This window comes from Bos grunniens, chromosome 13 (assembly GCF_055505025.1).
Source record: "Bos grunniens cultivar Pamir isolate PY7600 chromosome 13, Bosgru_T2T1.0, whole genome shotgun sequence".
In the NCBI taxonomy this organism is placed as follows: Eukaryota; Metazoa; Chordata; class Mammalia; order Artiodactyla; family Bovidae; genus Bos; species Bos grunniens.
Window position 1 is genome coordinate 31314499 of NC_141177.1, and position 14923 is coordinate 31329421.

General features: G+C 39.9%; 1 protein-coding gene across 28 annotated transcripts in view; it reads left to right on the top strand.

Annotated features, from left to right (window-relative positions):
* The window catches only part of PTPRA (protein tyrosine phosphatase receptor type A), a 169397-nt gene that overhangs the window by 90325 nt on the left and 64149 nt on the right, over positions 1-14923 (top strand). For 16 of the 28 annotated variants that reach the window (XM_086333167.1, XM_086333183.1, XM_086333169.1 and 13 more), the window contains 2 exons: positions 12194-12272; positions 13375-13713. In XM_086333167.1, coding sequence (XP_086189293.1) covers positions 12200-12272; positions 13375-13713 — 412 coding nt within the window. In that variant the 5' untranslated portion in view covers positions 12194-12199. The remainder of the gene's footprint in view (positions 1-12193; positions 12273-13374; positions 13714-14923) is intronic. The other 12 variants (XM_086333190.1, XM_086333175.1, XM_086333185.1 and 9 more) reach the window with 1 other exon arrangement.

Genomic DNA, 14923 nt, shown 5'->3' on the forward strand with positions numbered 1-14923 from the left:
TTGGCTCTCCTAGAGTATATAATTCTGTCTTTATTCAATCCACTGTTGCCGAATCAAAAATAATGTGTAAGATAGAAGAGGAAATCATATACAGTTATCTCCTACCTAACAAAAATAGAAAGACTGGTTAAAATAATTGTATATTAACACATATATGTGGAATCTAGAAATATGATCTTGATGAACGTATTGGCAGGGAAGGAATGGAGACGCAGCTATAGAGAACAGGCTTGTGGACACGTTGGGAAAAGAGACAGTGGAACGAATGTAAGAAGTATCATTGGCATATATACACCACCACGTGTAAAGTGGGTAGCTGGTGAGAAGTTGCTATATAACACAGCAAGCCCAGCCTGATGCTCTGTGTTGACCTAGAGGGATGGGATGAGGGAGGGGAAGGAGGTGATATAGGTACAGTTATGACTGATTTGCATTGTGGTACAACAGAAATGAACACAACATTGTAAAGCAGTTCTCCTCCAATTAAAAAATAAATTGAAAAATAATTGTGGTATACCTGTATGGTGACCTACTACGCAGCCATTGCAAAGAAAGGTAACCAGAAAGTATTGATGTGGAAGATATCCAGGATTTATTATTTTAAGTAAAAGATGCAAGCTGTAGACAGTATGTCTACTATCCTATTTATTTATTTTTTATGTGTGGGTATCTATTTCAAAAGGATATGAAGGAAAGTATTTAGTGATCACTTTTGGATAATGGGACAGGCAGGAGATGAATGATACTTTCAGAGTTTTCTTTATATCCCTCTGTTCTTTTTGATATCTTTGTTTTGTTTGGGGCTGCACCACACAGTTTGTGGGATCTTAGTTCCCTGACTAGAGATTGAACCCAAGACAATGGCAATGAAAGCCCCGAGTCCTAACCACTGGACTGCCAGGAAATTCCCAGGTTATATGTCTTGTAATGAGCATGCTTTATTGACTTATTTTAATAGTTTATAATTTCAGTGAAGGAAAGGAGAACCAGTGTCCTTCCTGTATAAGAAAAGTAATCTTTTAATTTGTTGTTGTTCAGTCATTAAGTCGTGTCCAACTCTCAGTGACCCCATGGACTGCACCTGTCCTTCACTTTCTCTCAGAGTTTGCTCAAACTCATGTCCATTGAGTCAGTGGTGCTGTCCAACCACCTCATCCTCTTTTGCCACCTTTTCCTCCTGCCCTCAATCTTTGCCAGCAACGGGTTTTTTCCCAGTGAGTTAGCTCTTCACATCAGGTGGCCAAGGTACTGGAGCTTCAGCTTCAGCATCAGTCCTTCCAGTGAATATTCAGGGTTGATTTCCTTTAGGATTGACTAGTTTGATCTTCTTGCAGTCCAAGGGACTCTCAATGAAGTAGTCAGTGAAGCAGAAGTAGGTATTTTTCTGGAATTCTAGTTTTTTTTATAGTCCAGCAGATGTTGGCAATTTAATCTCTGGTTCCTCTACCTTTTCTAAATCCAGCTTGTATATCTGGAAGTTCTCAGTTCAAGTACTGCTGAAGTCTAACTTGAATGATTTTGAGGATTACATTTCTGGCATGTAAAATAAGCACAACTGTGTGGTGGTTTGAACATTCTTTGCTATTGCCCTTCTTTGGGATTGGAATGAAAACTGACCTTTTCCAGCCCTGTGGCCATTGCCAAGTCTTCCAAATTTGCTGGCATATTGAGTGCAGCACTTTAACAGCATCATCTTGTAGGATTTTTCAGTAGCTTAACTGGAGTTCCATCACCTCCACTAGCTTTGTTTGTAGTAATGCTTCCTAAGGTCCACTTGACTTCACACTCCAGGATGTCTGGCTCTAGGTGAGTGACCACACTGTCATAGTTATCCAGGTCATTAAGATCTTTTTTGTACAGTTCTTCTGTGTATTCTTGCCACCTCTTCTTAATCTCTTCTGCTTCTTTTAGGTCCTTGCTGTGTGGAGTCATATATTACTCTTTTCTGTAAGGCTTTTTTCACTCAGCATGATGGTTTTTAATTTATTTTTTTATTGAAGGATAATTGCTTTACAGAATTTTGTTGTTTTCTGTCAAACCTCAACATGAATCAGCCATAGGTATACATATATGCCCTCCCTTTTGAACCTCCCTCCCATCTCCCTCCCCATCCCACCCCACCCCTCTAGGTTGATACAGCGCCCCTGTTTGAGTTTCCTGAGTGGTTTTTAGATTCATTCATGTTTTTGTGTGTATCTGGAGTTCTTTCCTTTTAATCACTGAGTAACATTTCATTGTGAGGGGAAAAACTGCACTTCTGTTTATATATTCTGTTATTGGTGGTTACTTGGGTTATTTTCAGCTTTTTGTTACAAACATTATTGTACTTATTTTTTGGACGTATACTCTTATTTCTCTTACATAAATATATAGAAGTGGAATTACTGGATCACAAAGTTACATGTCTGTAAGTCAGACAAAAAGTATCACAGATTACTCATCTAAAAATCATTCTGTGACAAGGCAGAACCATTTCTGCTATGAGAGTTTGTGCACAGGCTTCCTGGCATTGTGCAGACTTCAGCTGAACAGGGCTGGTTACCTTCTGACATTTGATAGTGCACATTTCCCTCAGATTCAAACTATTTAACTGTTCATCCTTGTCAGGACTAGGCCTTCATCACAGAACCAACTTTTTAAATCCTCAATTCATAGAGAGGCATGGGGAAGAGATGAATTTGGGGAAGTATGGGGTGTGGATAAATAAGATGTGACAGAGAGGTTGAGGGATTTAACAACAGAAAGGTGTTGTGTGCGTGTGTGACACATACCCAGAGAGAAGGGTGGAGGAGAGAGGAAGAGAAAGGAAAATGGGCGAAGGAAAAAGAAATACAAGTGGGCTTTTCCTCTTGTGAATTTTAATTGAGTTTTTTTGAAAATGTTATTTTTAAGATGGTTCAAAATTTTTAAAGTCTTGTATGCTGAAATAAAATGATCTCCAAAGAACCTCCTCATTCTGTTTAACAGCTGCATAGTATTCCATTTTATTAATCTGCAGTAATTTATTTAAACATGTTCTCTCGGGTTATTTTCAGTCTTTTTCTGTCACAAACTGTATTGTTTTGAATAACATTTAAAAGATCACTTTAAAAGTATGGGTATATCTGTAAAGTTCCCAAGTAGAATTGTGTGAAAGAGCTTATGCTTTCGTAATTCTGGTAAGTATTTATAGTTTGTATAAGAGTATTTGTTTACACAAACCCTTGCCAACACAGTGGTTTGTTTTGTTTTTTTAATTTATTTATTTTTGGCTGTGCCAGGTCACTACTCTCTAGCTGTGGTGTGTGGGCTTCTCATTGTGGTGTCTTATTGCAGAGCACAGGCCCTAGAGCATGGGGCTCTAGACTTCAGTTGAGTCGCTCAGTCGTATCCTACTGTTTGCGACCCCATGGACTGCAACACACCAGGCCTCCCTGTCCATTACCAACTCCTGGAGCTTGCTCAAACTCATGGCCATCAAGTCGGTGATGCCATCCAACAGTCTCATCCTCTCTTGTCCCCTTCTCCTGCCTTCAGTCTTTCCCAGCATCAGGGTCTTTTCCAGTGAGTCCATTCTGGGCATCGGTAGTTATGGCACATGGGTTTTAGTTTCACTGTGGCATGTGGAATCTTCCTGGACCAGGGACTGAACCATAAGCAGGCAGATTCTTAACCACTGGACCACCAGGGAAATCTGCCAGTGTGGTGGTGTTAAAGTTTTTCTGTATTTGCCTGATAGGTGAAAAATGACATTGCAGTGTAGCTTTGATTTAACTTTCTTTGATCGCGAGTAAGGTTAAGAATTTGTTCTTATATTTTAAGAGAACTATCTGGTTTTCTGTGAATCTGTTTCATCTCTTTTGTCATCTCTTAATCTGTAGGAGTCCTTTATTATATCAAGGAAATTAGAGTTTTGTGAATTAGTTGGAAATATTTTTATAATGCTTTAAAAATATGGAGGTAGCTGTTTAGTGGACTGGTGGGAAAAGAAGCCAGATTGCTATGGAGACAACTCTTTCTAGAAATTTGGCTGCAAGGTGGAGTAGAGTGATTGCTAGCTGGAGGACTGATATAGATTAAAAGGGGCTCTTCTTTTCTTTGAGAAATTCTTCAGTTCAATTCAGTTCAGTCGCTCAGTCATGTCCAACTCTGCAGCTCCATGAACTGCAGCACGCCAGGCCTCCCTGTCCATCACCAACTCCCGGAGCTTGTTCAACTCATGGCCATTGAGTCGGTGATGCCTTCCAACCATCTCATCATCTGTCATCCCCTTCTCCTCTTGCCTTCAACCTTTCCCAGCATCAGGGTCTTTTCCAGTGAGTCAGTTCTTCACATCAAGTGGCCTAAGTATTGGAGCCTCAGCTTCAGGATCAGTCCTTCCAATGAATATTCAGGGTTGATTTCCTTTAGGATTGACTGGCTTGATCTCCTTGCAGTCTAAGGGACTCTCTCAAGAGTCTTCTCTGGCACCACAGTTCAAAAGCATCAATTCTTCAGCATTCAGCTTTCTTTATAGTCCAGCTCTCACATCCATACATGACTACTGGAAAAACCATAGCTCTGACTAGATGGACCTTTGTCAGTAATGTCTCTGCTTTTTAATATGCTGTCTATGTTTTTCATAGGTCTTCTTCCAAGGAGCAAGCATTGTTTAATTTCATGGCTGCAGTAACTGTCTGCAGTGATTTTGGAGCCCAAGAAAATAAAGTCAGCCAGTTTCCATTGTTTCCCCATCTATTTGCCATTCAGTGATGTGACTAGATGCCATGATCTTAGTTTTCTGAATGTTGAGTTTTAAGCCAGCTTTTTCACTCTCCTCTTCACTTTCATCAAGAGGCTCTTTAGTTCTTCTCTTTCTGCCATAAGGGTGATGTCATCAACATATCTGAGGTTATTGATATTTCTCCCTGCAGTCCTGATTCCAGCTTGTGCTTCATCCTGCCCAGCGTTTTGCTTGATGTACTCTGCATATAAGTTAAATAAACTGGGTGACACTACACAGCCTTGACGTACTCCTTTCCCAATTTGGAACCAGTCCGTTGTTCCATGTCTGGTTCTAACTGTTGCTTCTTCACCTGTGTACAGATTTCTCAGGGGGCAGGTAAGCTGGTCTGGTATTCCCATCTCTTTAAGAATTTTCCAGTTTGTTGTGATCCACACAGTCAAAGGCTTTGGTGTAGTCAATAAAGCAGAAGTAGATGTTTTTCTGGAACTCTCTTGCCTTTTCTGTGATCCAACAGATGCTGGCAATTTGGTTTCTGGTTCCTTTGCCTTTTCTAAATCCTGTTTGAACATCCAGAATTTCTTGGTTCACATACTGTTGAAGCCTTGCTTGGAGAATTTTGAGCATTACTCTTCAGTGAGTGCAGTTGTGCCGTAGTTTGAACATTCTTTGGCATTGCCTTTCTTTGGGATTGGAATGAAAACTGACCTTTTCCAGTCCTGTGGCATTGCTGTGTTTTCCAAATTTGCTGGCACATTGAGTGCAGCACTTTCACAGCATCATCTTTTAGGATTTGAAATAGCTGGAATTCCATCACTTCCACTAGCTTTGTTTGTAGTGACGCTTCCTAAGGCCCACTTGACTTTGTATCCCTGGATGTCTGGCTCTAGATGAGTGATCACACCATCATGGTTATCTGGGTCATGAAGATCTTTTTTGTGTAATTCTTGTGTGTATTCTTGCCACCTCTTCTTAATATCTTATGCTTCTGTTAGGTCCATACCGTTTCTGTCCTTTATAGTGCCCATCTTTGCATAAAGTGTTCCGTTGATATCTCTGATTTTCTTGAAGAGATCTCTATTCTTTACCATTCTATGTTTCCTCTATTTCTTTGCATTGATCCCTGAGGAAGGCTTTCTTATCTCTCCTTGCTGTTCTTTGGAACTCTGCATTCAGATGGATATATCTTTCCTTTTCTCTTTAGCCTTTCGCTTCGCTTCTTTTCTCAGCTATTTGTAAGAAATTCTTAATTGTGTTTAAATGTTGTTACGAAAGGGAGGTGTTAAAGCTAGAAGATTGTGTTAGAAGATCTACAGGACAAGGTTCCTAAGGAACTGAGATTCTTGGGAGGAAATGCAGAGAAGGAAGAAATTAGTAAATAAGGTGACTGGTAGGTAAGGGTGTCCCAGTCTAGTGGTTTCTGTTTTCTTTGAAGTTGAAGACAAGGCCAAAGGCCAAGGATGTGAGAAGAAGATATGTTGGAGAGGAGAGGAGGTTCTTTGAAATCACTGCAGTGGAGAATTGGAGAGAGAGCTAAGTAGGGAAATATAGAAAGATTGCAGAAAGTGTTCAGAGTTCCAATGAGGCAAATCTCAACCTTAGGGGTAGTTTGATTTTCTTAAGAAGCATTTGGCAGCCCACGTTGACTGACAGTTGGGTTTGTTCAGGATTGGGGGTTATTTTCCCATATAGGTATAATAGAAGAACAGTGTAGCAAAAGAATTTAGGATATTTGCAAGGCAGTGATTGAACTGACACCAACTTTTCTTGGCTGAGTAGAGAAGGAAATAGAACAGAGATATTGGGATGAAAATTAGAGGATCAAGGGACTGAAAGCCTGAGTGAGGTCCCAGGCTTTAGTAGTAAGGGAGTATGGTTGGAGAGTGGGAAAGTAAGATTCAGTATGAGCATTTTTCCCAGTGCTGACAAAGTCTAAAGTACAGCCATTGTCACGACCGGCTTCAGTGGAGTGGAAGTTGTATAAGTGTTGTAGGATGGGGGACCCCTTCCAGAGTTTGAAGGTGGGCTCTTGTCTAACACTCAGAAATGAGTTGTCTGAGTAGATAGAGATGCTGACAGAGCAAGAGACTTTATTGGGAAGGGACGCCCAGGCAGAGAGTGGGAGGGTAAGGGAACCCAGGAGAACTGCTCTGCCACATGGCTCAAAGTCACAGTCTCTGGTTTTATGGTAATGGGGTTAATTTCCAAGTTGTCTGGCCAGTCATTCTAACTCTACCTTCCTGGTAGCACATGCATTCCTCAGCCAAGATGGATTCTAGCGAGGAGGATTCTGGGAGGTGGTAGGACACATGGCCTCTCCTTTTGACCTTTCCTGAACTCTTCTGGTTGATTGTGGCTTATTAGTTCTGTATTCCTTACTGTAACTGCCTGTCATAAAATAACTAATGCAAATGGTTACTATAGTGCCTGGCCAGTGTGGAGATTTCAAATCAGTATATTTCCCTTAAGGTCGTTGGAGTTGAAATCAGAGAACTCAGAGATGTGTCTGGATGTGAATTGTGGCTGTCACCTGTGAGGATGTTGAAAAATCTTCCAAGGATATCAGGACTTTGGGATAGGAATAAAGCTGTGAGCCACATTGTATTGTCCTCAGTGAGTGCCAGGAAACCAGTAGGCAAAGAAAGCCCTCAGTAATGGGCTATTCAGTTTTTATCTGGTTGGTTTTTAATATTTATTTTTATTTTTTTGCCTTCCCCAGGTCTTTTCTTTCACAGCATGTGAACTGTTAGTTGCAGCATGTGGAATCTCCCTGACCAGGGATTGAACCCAGGCCTCCTGCATTGAGAGTGTGATGTCTTAGCCACTGGACAACCAGGAAGTCCTGATCTGACTTTTTTTTTAAGCTTAAAAATGACAAGCTTGTTCCATTTCCTTAAATTCTTGAAATTCTCCAGACAAGAATACTAGAGTGGGTAGGCATTCCCTTCTCCAGGGGATCTTCCTGATCCAGGGATGAAACCTGGTTCACCTGCATTGCAGGTAGATTCTTTACCATCTGAGCCACCAGGGAAGCCCATAGCATACCATGTGGCCACAATTATTGTTTGGACTAGCAGCATGATACTCACTACCAGCTTTTCCCTGTTTTTCCACTTAATGACTAAATAGCTCTTTATCATTTTAATCTTGAATTTCAGATTATTTACTTATACTCAAGAATAGAACCTTGGAAATCGGTCAGAAAACAATGTGGGCACCTTTAAGATTCTTGTATAATCTTTCTGGAAAGGAGTTTGTTATTATAGGCTAATTGGTATTTCCATCATTATTTCAGTTCTTTTCATTTGACTCTTCGAAACATTGTATTTTCATGCCATTGGTCTTTCCTGCAAGTAAAAATGTTCTCTCTTTATTATTTTCCTTTGATTAGTCAGCACTTTTTTGTGTATTTTCTTAGCTGTTTCTTTTTCTCTTTTGTACATTAGGTTTTTCACATTTTTCAGAATTGGAATCTTAATGTATTCCATATTAATATGAGTTCTTGTTTTAATTATTTGTTTTGTGACAATTTTCCCAGTTAATTACCTTTTTTAAGAAATCGACTTTATTTTTTAGAGCAGTTTTATATTCACAACAAAATTGAGCAGAAAGAATAAAAAGTTCCCAAATTTTCCCTGCGCCGTTGACATCCTGCACCACTGTATACACTTACTACAGTTGATAAACCTACTTTGACATCATTATCACCGAGAGTCCATAGTTTACATTAGAGTTCACTTCTGGTGTTATACATTTTCTGTGTTTGGACAAATGTATAATTACATGTATCCACCATTGTATTACCATACAGAATAGTTCACTGCCCTTAAAATCCTCTGTGCTTCACCTATTCATTCCCCTCTCCTCCCTAACCTGGCAACCACTGCCTCCAGAGCCTTGCCTTTTTAAGAATTATCATATAGTCAGAATCATTCAGACTGTAGCCTTTTCATATTGGTTTCTTTTACTTAGTAATATGCATTTTTCTCCATGTTTCTTCGTGGCTTGATGGATCATTTCTTGTTAGTGCTAAATAATATTCCATGTTCTAGGTGTACTACAGTTTGTTTATTCATTCATCTTCTGAAGAACAGCTTGCTTGCTTCCAAGTTTTGGCAATTATGAATAAAGCACATTTCTATATGGGTGTAAGTTTTCAATTCTTCTTAGGTAAATACCAAGGAGCACAATTGGTTGGATCATATAATAAGAGTAAGTTTAGTTGTGCAAGAAACCAGCAGACTGCCTTCCAAAGTGTCATTCCCACAGTGAAGGAGAGTTTCTGTTGCTCCACAAAAGCACTGGGATTTGGTGTTGTTCAGTTCAGTTGAGTTCAGTCACTCAGTCGTGTCCGACTCTTTGTGACCCCATGAATCGCAGCACGCCAGGCCTCCCTGTCCATCACCAGCTCCTGGAGTTCACTCAGACTCAGTTCATCGAGTTGGTGATGCCATCCAGCCATCTCATCCTCTGTCATCCCCTTCTCCTCCTGCCCTGAATCCCTCCCAGCATCAGAGTCTTTTCCAATGAGTCAACTCTTTGCATGAGGTGGCCAAAGTACTGGAGTTTCAGCTTCAGCATCATTCCCCCCAAAGAAATCCCAGGGCTGATCTCCTTCAGAATGGACTGGTTGGATCTCCTTGCAGTCCAAGGGACTCTCAAGAGTCCTCTCCAACACCACAGTTCAAAAGCATCAATTCTTCGGCACTCAGCTTTCTTCACAGTCCAACTCTCACATCCATACATGACCACTGGAAAACCATAGCCTTGACTGCTGCTGCTAAGTCACTTCAGTCGTGTCTGACTCTGTGCGACCCCATAGATGGCAGCCCACCAGGCTTCCCTGTCCCTGGGATTCTCCAGACAAGAACACTGGAGTGGGTTGCCATTTCCTTCTCCAATATAGCCTTGACTAGACGGACCTTTGTTGGCAAAGTAATGTCTCTGCTTTTCAATATGCTATCTAGGTTGGTCATAACTTTCCTTCCAAGGAGTAAGCGTCTTTTAATTTTGGTGGTGTTAGTGTTTGGTATTCTGATAGGTGTGTAGTGGTGTCTCATTGTTTTACTTTGCAATTCCCTAGTAACATATGCTGTTAAACATCTTTACATTTGCTTGTTTGCCATTTGTTTCTCTTCCTTGGAGAGGTGTCTGTTCAGGCTTTTGACCATTTTTTAATCAGCTTGATAATTTTTTTATTGTTGAGGTTTTATTGTTTATTTTGGATAACAGTCCTTCGGCTAATGTGTCTTTTGCAAGTATTTTCTCACAGTCTGTGGCTTGTTTTAACATTCTCTTGGTTTTGTCTTTTACAGAGCAGAATTTTTTAGTTTTGATGAAGTGCAGTTGATTATTTTTTGATGGCTCTGTCTTTGGTATTGTATCTTAAAAGTTATTGCCATACCCAGGGTCATCTAGATTTTTCTCCTGTGTTATAGTCCAGGAGTCTTTTGCATTTACATCTCAGTCTGTGATTCATTTTGAGTTAATTTTTGTGAAGAGTATAAGATCTGTGTCTAGTTTTTTGTTTTTGTTTTTCTTGGTATGTGTGTGCTGAATTATTCCAGCACCATTTGTTCAAAAGACTGTCTTTGCTCCATTGTATTGCCTTTGCTCCTTTGTCAAAGATCAGTTGACTATATTTGTGTGGGTCTTTATCTGAGTTCTCTCGTGTTCCATTGGTCTGTCTTGTCTGTACCACACTGCCACTCTTTGCTGTATCTTTCTTTGCTTTTTTGTATTACTATTTGCTTTTAAATTAATAGTAATTCTCTGACTTTACTCTGCTTCTTCAGTATTGAGTTGGCTGTTCTCCATCTTTTGCATCTGCATATAAACTTTAGAACTAGTTGTTGCTATCCACAAAGTGGCACCCCACTCCGGTACTCTTGCTTGGAAAATCCCATGGACGGAGGAGCCTGGTAGGCTGCAGTCCATGGGGTCACTAAGAGTCGGACACGACTGAGCGACTTCACTTTCACTTTTCACTTTCATGCATTGGAGAAGGAAATGGCAACCTACTCCAGTGTTCTTGCCTGGAGAATCCCAGGGACGGGGGAGCCTGATGGGCTGCCGTCTGTGGGGTCGCTCAGAGTCGGAAACGACTGAAGTGACTTAGCATAGCATAGCATAGCATCCACAAAATAGGTTGGTAGTATTTTGATTGAGATTACATTGAATCTGTAAACTGAGTGGAGAAGAACTGATGTCTTGACAGTGTGGCATCTTCCTGTCCATTAACATTGTTTGATTGATTTCTTTCATAATTTTTTCTATTGCCAGATATTCCATTTTTCCTTTGTGATTTCTTTTTTTTAATTAATTTGTTTTTCTGTTGAAAGATATTTGCTTTACACCTTTGTGATTTCTTACATTGCCTTTATGTCTAGAAAATCCTTCCTCGTTATGAACATACTCATTTATTTCCTCTTAAAATGTGTCTGTAAACATTTAATTCTTCAGCCCATCTGGATTTTATTTTGATATATGGAATGAAGTGATCATCTAGCCTGCTTCCTCCAAATACATTGTTATTTTTCACAAAACCGTTTCCTATTGATTTATCTAGCATATACATGAATACATACATAATAATCAGCCTTCCAATCTGTTTCCTAACCCTTATGGAGGAAATTTTGTGCTCTCCCCATTTTGGGTTAACAGTCAGGTAGGAAGAGTGGGGAACTGGTCAAATCACATATGGTTATACCTTGGGAAGGCCATTGGCTGAACCCAGTTCCCTGCTAAGCATGATTGCTGGTATTAAAGGCAATCTCCTGGGCTGTGTATAAACCACCTACATCTCTCCACCCTCCCTCAGAGATTTTCATGTTCCACTCGGAGAGGCCTGTCTTGGTTGATTTGGAGAGTCACTGCCACATTAAATTACCTCTGTGCTATGAGTCACATGAAAATGGGATCTTGGAGTATATTGTTCCCTAGTTGTTTCCCTGATACCTAGCTTAGTATCAGGCACAGACATCTGAATGGATGAATAAACCTCTGTTACCAGTGTGAATGGGGCACAGCCCTCTGATATGGTTTGAAGGGAAATAAAGTTTGAGGACAGCTGTATAATGTCTGCTTTGGAGGTCAGTACATCCTTGCAGTCAACCTACCTTCTCTGTGCTTCTCATCCTAAAGATACTAAAGCTGCAGTTACCTAGGAAGCTTTTAAAAGGACTGCTACCTGCCTCTCACTCCCAGAGATACAGTCCGGCACAGAGTTTTGTTGTTATTAAGTTCTTTGAGTGATTCTAAAGTATGCCAAGATTGAGAATGACTGCTTTTACTTATAGTTGTATAAACTTTCAGTTAAGTAGTTGGATTCCTGGAGAGTTGTGCTTATCAGACTCCTAAAAGATCATTGGTCTTGTGTGTGTACTTCAATAGCTAGGAAGAATTTGCCCAAAATACCTCCTTTGGTGAGTTGTTTGGACATAGTTTTACAGTATTTCAGTACTGTATCTAAAATGACTCTCTGTTTTCCAGGTCAGCATGGATTCCTGGTTCCTTCTTACTCTGCTTGGCAGTGGTCTGATACATGTTGGTGCCAGCAACACTACCACAGGTAAATTGCCATTTGATAAGATTGGTACTTGGAATAGAATTTTGTATTTATGTTTAGTGACCCAAGTTTGAAGACCTTGGTGGTACTAAAGAAAGAAAAAATTAATATTAAGTTTTACTTAAAAGTGATGGCAAAGTAAGTTGTCTTTGGGAATCTCTGGGTCATATTGTATGCCACACTCAGCATTGTTCTATATACCCCATACTACTTCAAATGAAGAGATTATATTCATTCCTGAAAAGTTAAAGAAGACAAAATGGTTACTATTTAAGATCCTGTATATTGACTCTGAGGAACTAACTAAGAGACCAGTTTTTCCCTCCATTAGACAGTAAACTTTTAGAATTGGAGGGAAGGATTCACCATTTAAAGAGTGTATGCTCCTTGAAATACACCTGGAGAAAATTCTGCTTCAAAAAGATACATGCACTCTTATGTTCATAATAGTACTATTCACAATAGCCAAAGCATGGAAGCAATCTAAATGTCCATCAACGGATGAATGAAGATGTGGTACATATATATAATTGAATACTACTCAGTCTTAAAAAAGAATGAAATAATGTCATTTGCAGCAGCTTGGAAATTATCATACTAAGTGAAGTAAGTCAGAAAGAGAAAGACAAATACCATATATCACTTATATGTGAAATCTAAACTATGGCATAAATGAACCTATCTATGAAACAGAAATACTCACAGCATAGAGAACAGACTGGTTGCCATGGAGGAGGGGAGGGACTGCCTGTTAGTTTGGGATTGGTAGACACAACCTACTATATTTAGAATGCATAAATAGCAAAGTCCTACTGTTATAGCTCAGGGAAATATGAGCTGGGACAAACCATAATGGAAAAGAATATTTAAAAATGAATGTGTGTGTGTATGTAATTGAGTCACTTTGCTGTGCAGCAGAGATTAGCACAACATTGTAAATCAACTATACTTTAATTTTTTAAAAAGATAATAAAAAGTGTGTGTGTGGTGTGTCTATTGGTCTCCAAGTGTTTGAGGTGTAGTAGGGCTTGCTGCTTTGTGTCTCATAACTTTTGAGATCTCAATTCTTTGTGTGATGTTTTCTTGGTTTTTTTGGTTTTTGTAGTTTCACCTTCAGTAGGCGTTACAAGATCTGTGAAAGCATCTACAACAGAATCACTTAAAGAAGAGACCAAAACTTCAAATCCTATTCCTTCAGTAACTTCTTCCTTGACACCAACATTCAGCCCAAATCTAACTCTGGGACCTGTATATGTAACCACTGTCAATTCTTCAGACTCTGACAATGGAACCACAAGAACAGTAAGCACCAATTCTGTAGTCACTACAATTTCACCAAATGGAACATGGCTTCCAGATAACCAGTTCACAGATACCAGAACAGAACCTTGGGAGGGGAATGCCAGCACTGCAGCAACCACTCCAGAAACTTTTCCTCCTTCAGGTACTAGAGATGGTTTCTGTTTGTTCTTTCTTTGGCTCTTTGAGTTTATTCACCCTTTTATTGTTATTGTTTGTGTTTTCTAGCCATGAAATTTCTTGAAATAAGTAAAATTGCCCAAGCAAAGTAATGAAACCTAGATATAGGGGATTCTCAAGAATATCAGGTTAACATAGAATTAAGAGCAAAGAAGATAGGGGACTTCCCTGGTCATCCAGTGGTTAAGACTCCATTCTTCCAGCGCAGGAGGCACAAGTTTGATCCCTGTTCGGGAAACGGAGATCCAGCACACTGCATGGTATGGTCAAAAAAAAAGGAGGAAAGAAGGTAGATCCTGGAGGATATTCTGCTTTGCATGGAATCCTGGTTAGATTAGGGACGATTAATATTTCAAGATAGAGAAGAAGATAGAAAGAGAATAGGTAATTGATGATGCTAGAAACTGAGGTTGAAAGGAAAGTATAATTGAATAATAGGATTAGCCTTGAAAAGAAAGGAATCCCTGGAGACCATGGGAGGGAGAATGGGCCTTATCTGTAACAGTTAGGTAAGAGTGGAAGGTCTGTGGCCAGGAGTAGAATTATTAAGAGAAGATCAGGAAAAGCAGTTAAGTTACAGTACCAGTTTGTTGAAGGACTGAACCCAACCCACTTCTCCTTGAGTCAATCACTGAAGTGGAAGTGGCTTTGAAGATAGAATCAGAGACCTGAGTACGAGACCATGTAGGGTAGGGCAAATTTCCAAGGATTGGGAAGGTCCCTCTTAGGGCTTCTATGAGTAGTAAAAGGAAATAATTATTCCTTGACAGCTGTATAATTGTCATTCCTTTTCTAGCAAAAATCAGTTACTCTTCTTTGGTCTCATCCCCTTGGCTCATATTTTTCACTTGTTAGATGGTGAGTGCCCCTGGGTGGCATCACATATGGCTCATGAACTGAGTGTCATTTGCTGATGACATCTCTTAGCTAGACCTTACAACTCAGACCCTGCACCTGCCAGCTTTAATCCCATATTTTCCACTTGAGTTTGAATCCTAACTCTGCTGTACCCTAGCTGTGTGACAATAGGCAAGTTTATTTAACCTCTCTACCTCAGTTTTGTCATCAGTATATAAGAATGAATGATGTTGATAGTACTTAATTCATGAAGGAGCTGTTAGCATTAAACAGGTTATTATGGGTAAAGCATTTATAGTGGGACCTGCATGTGGTAA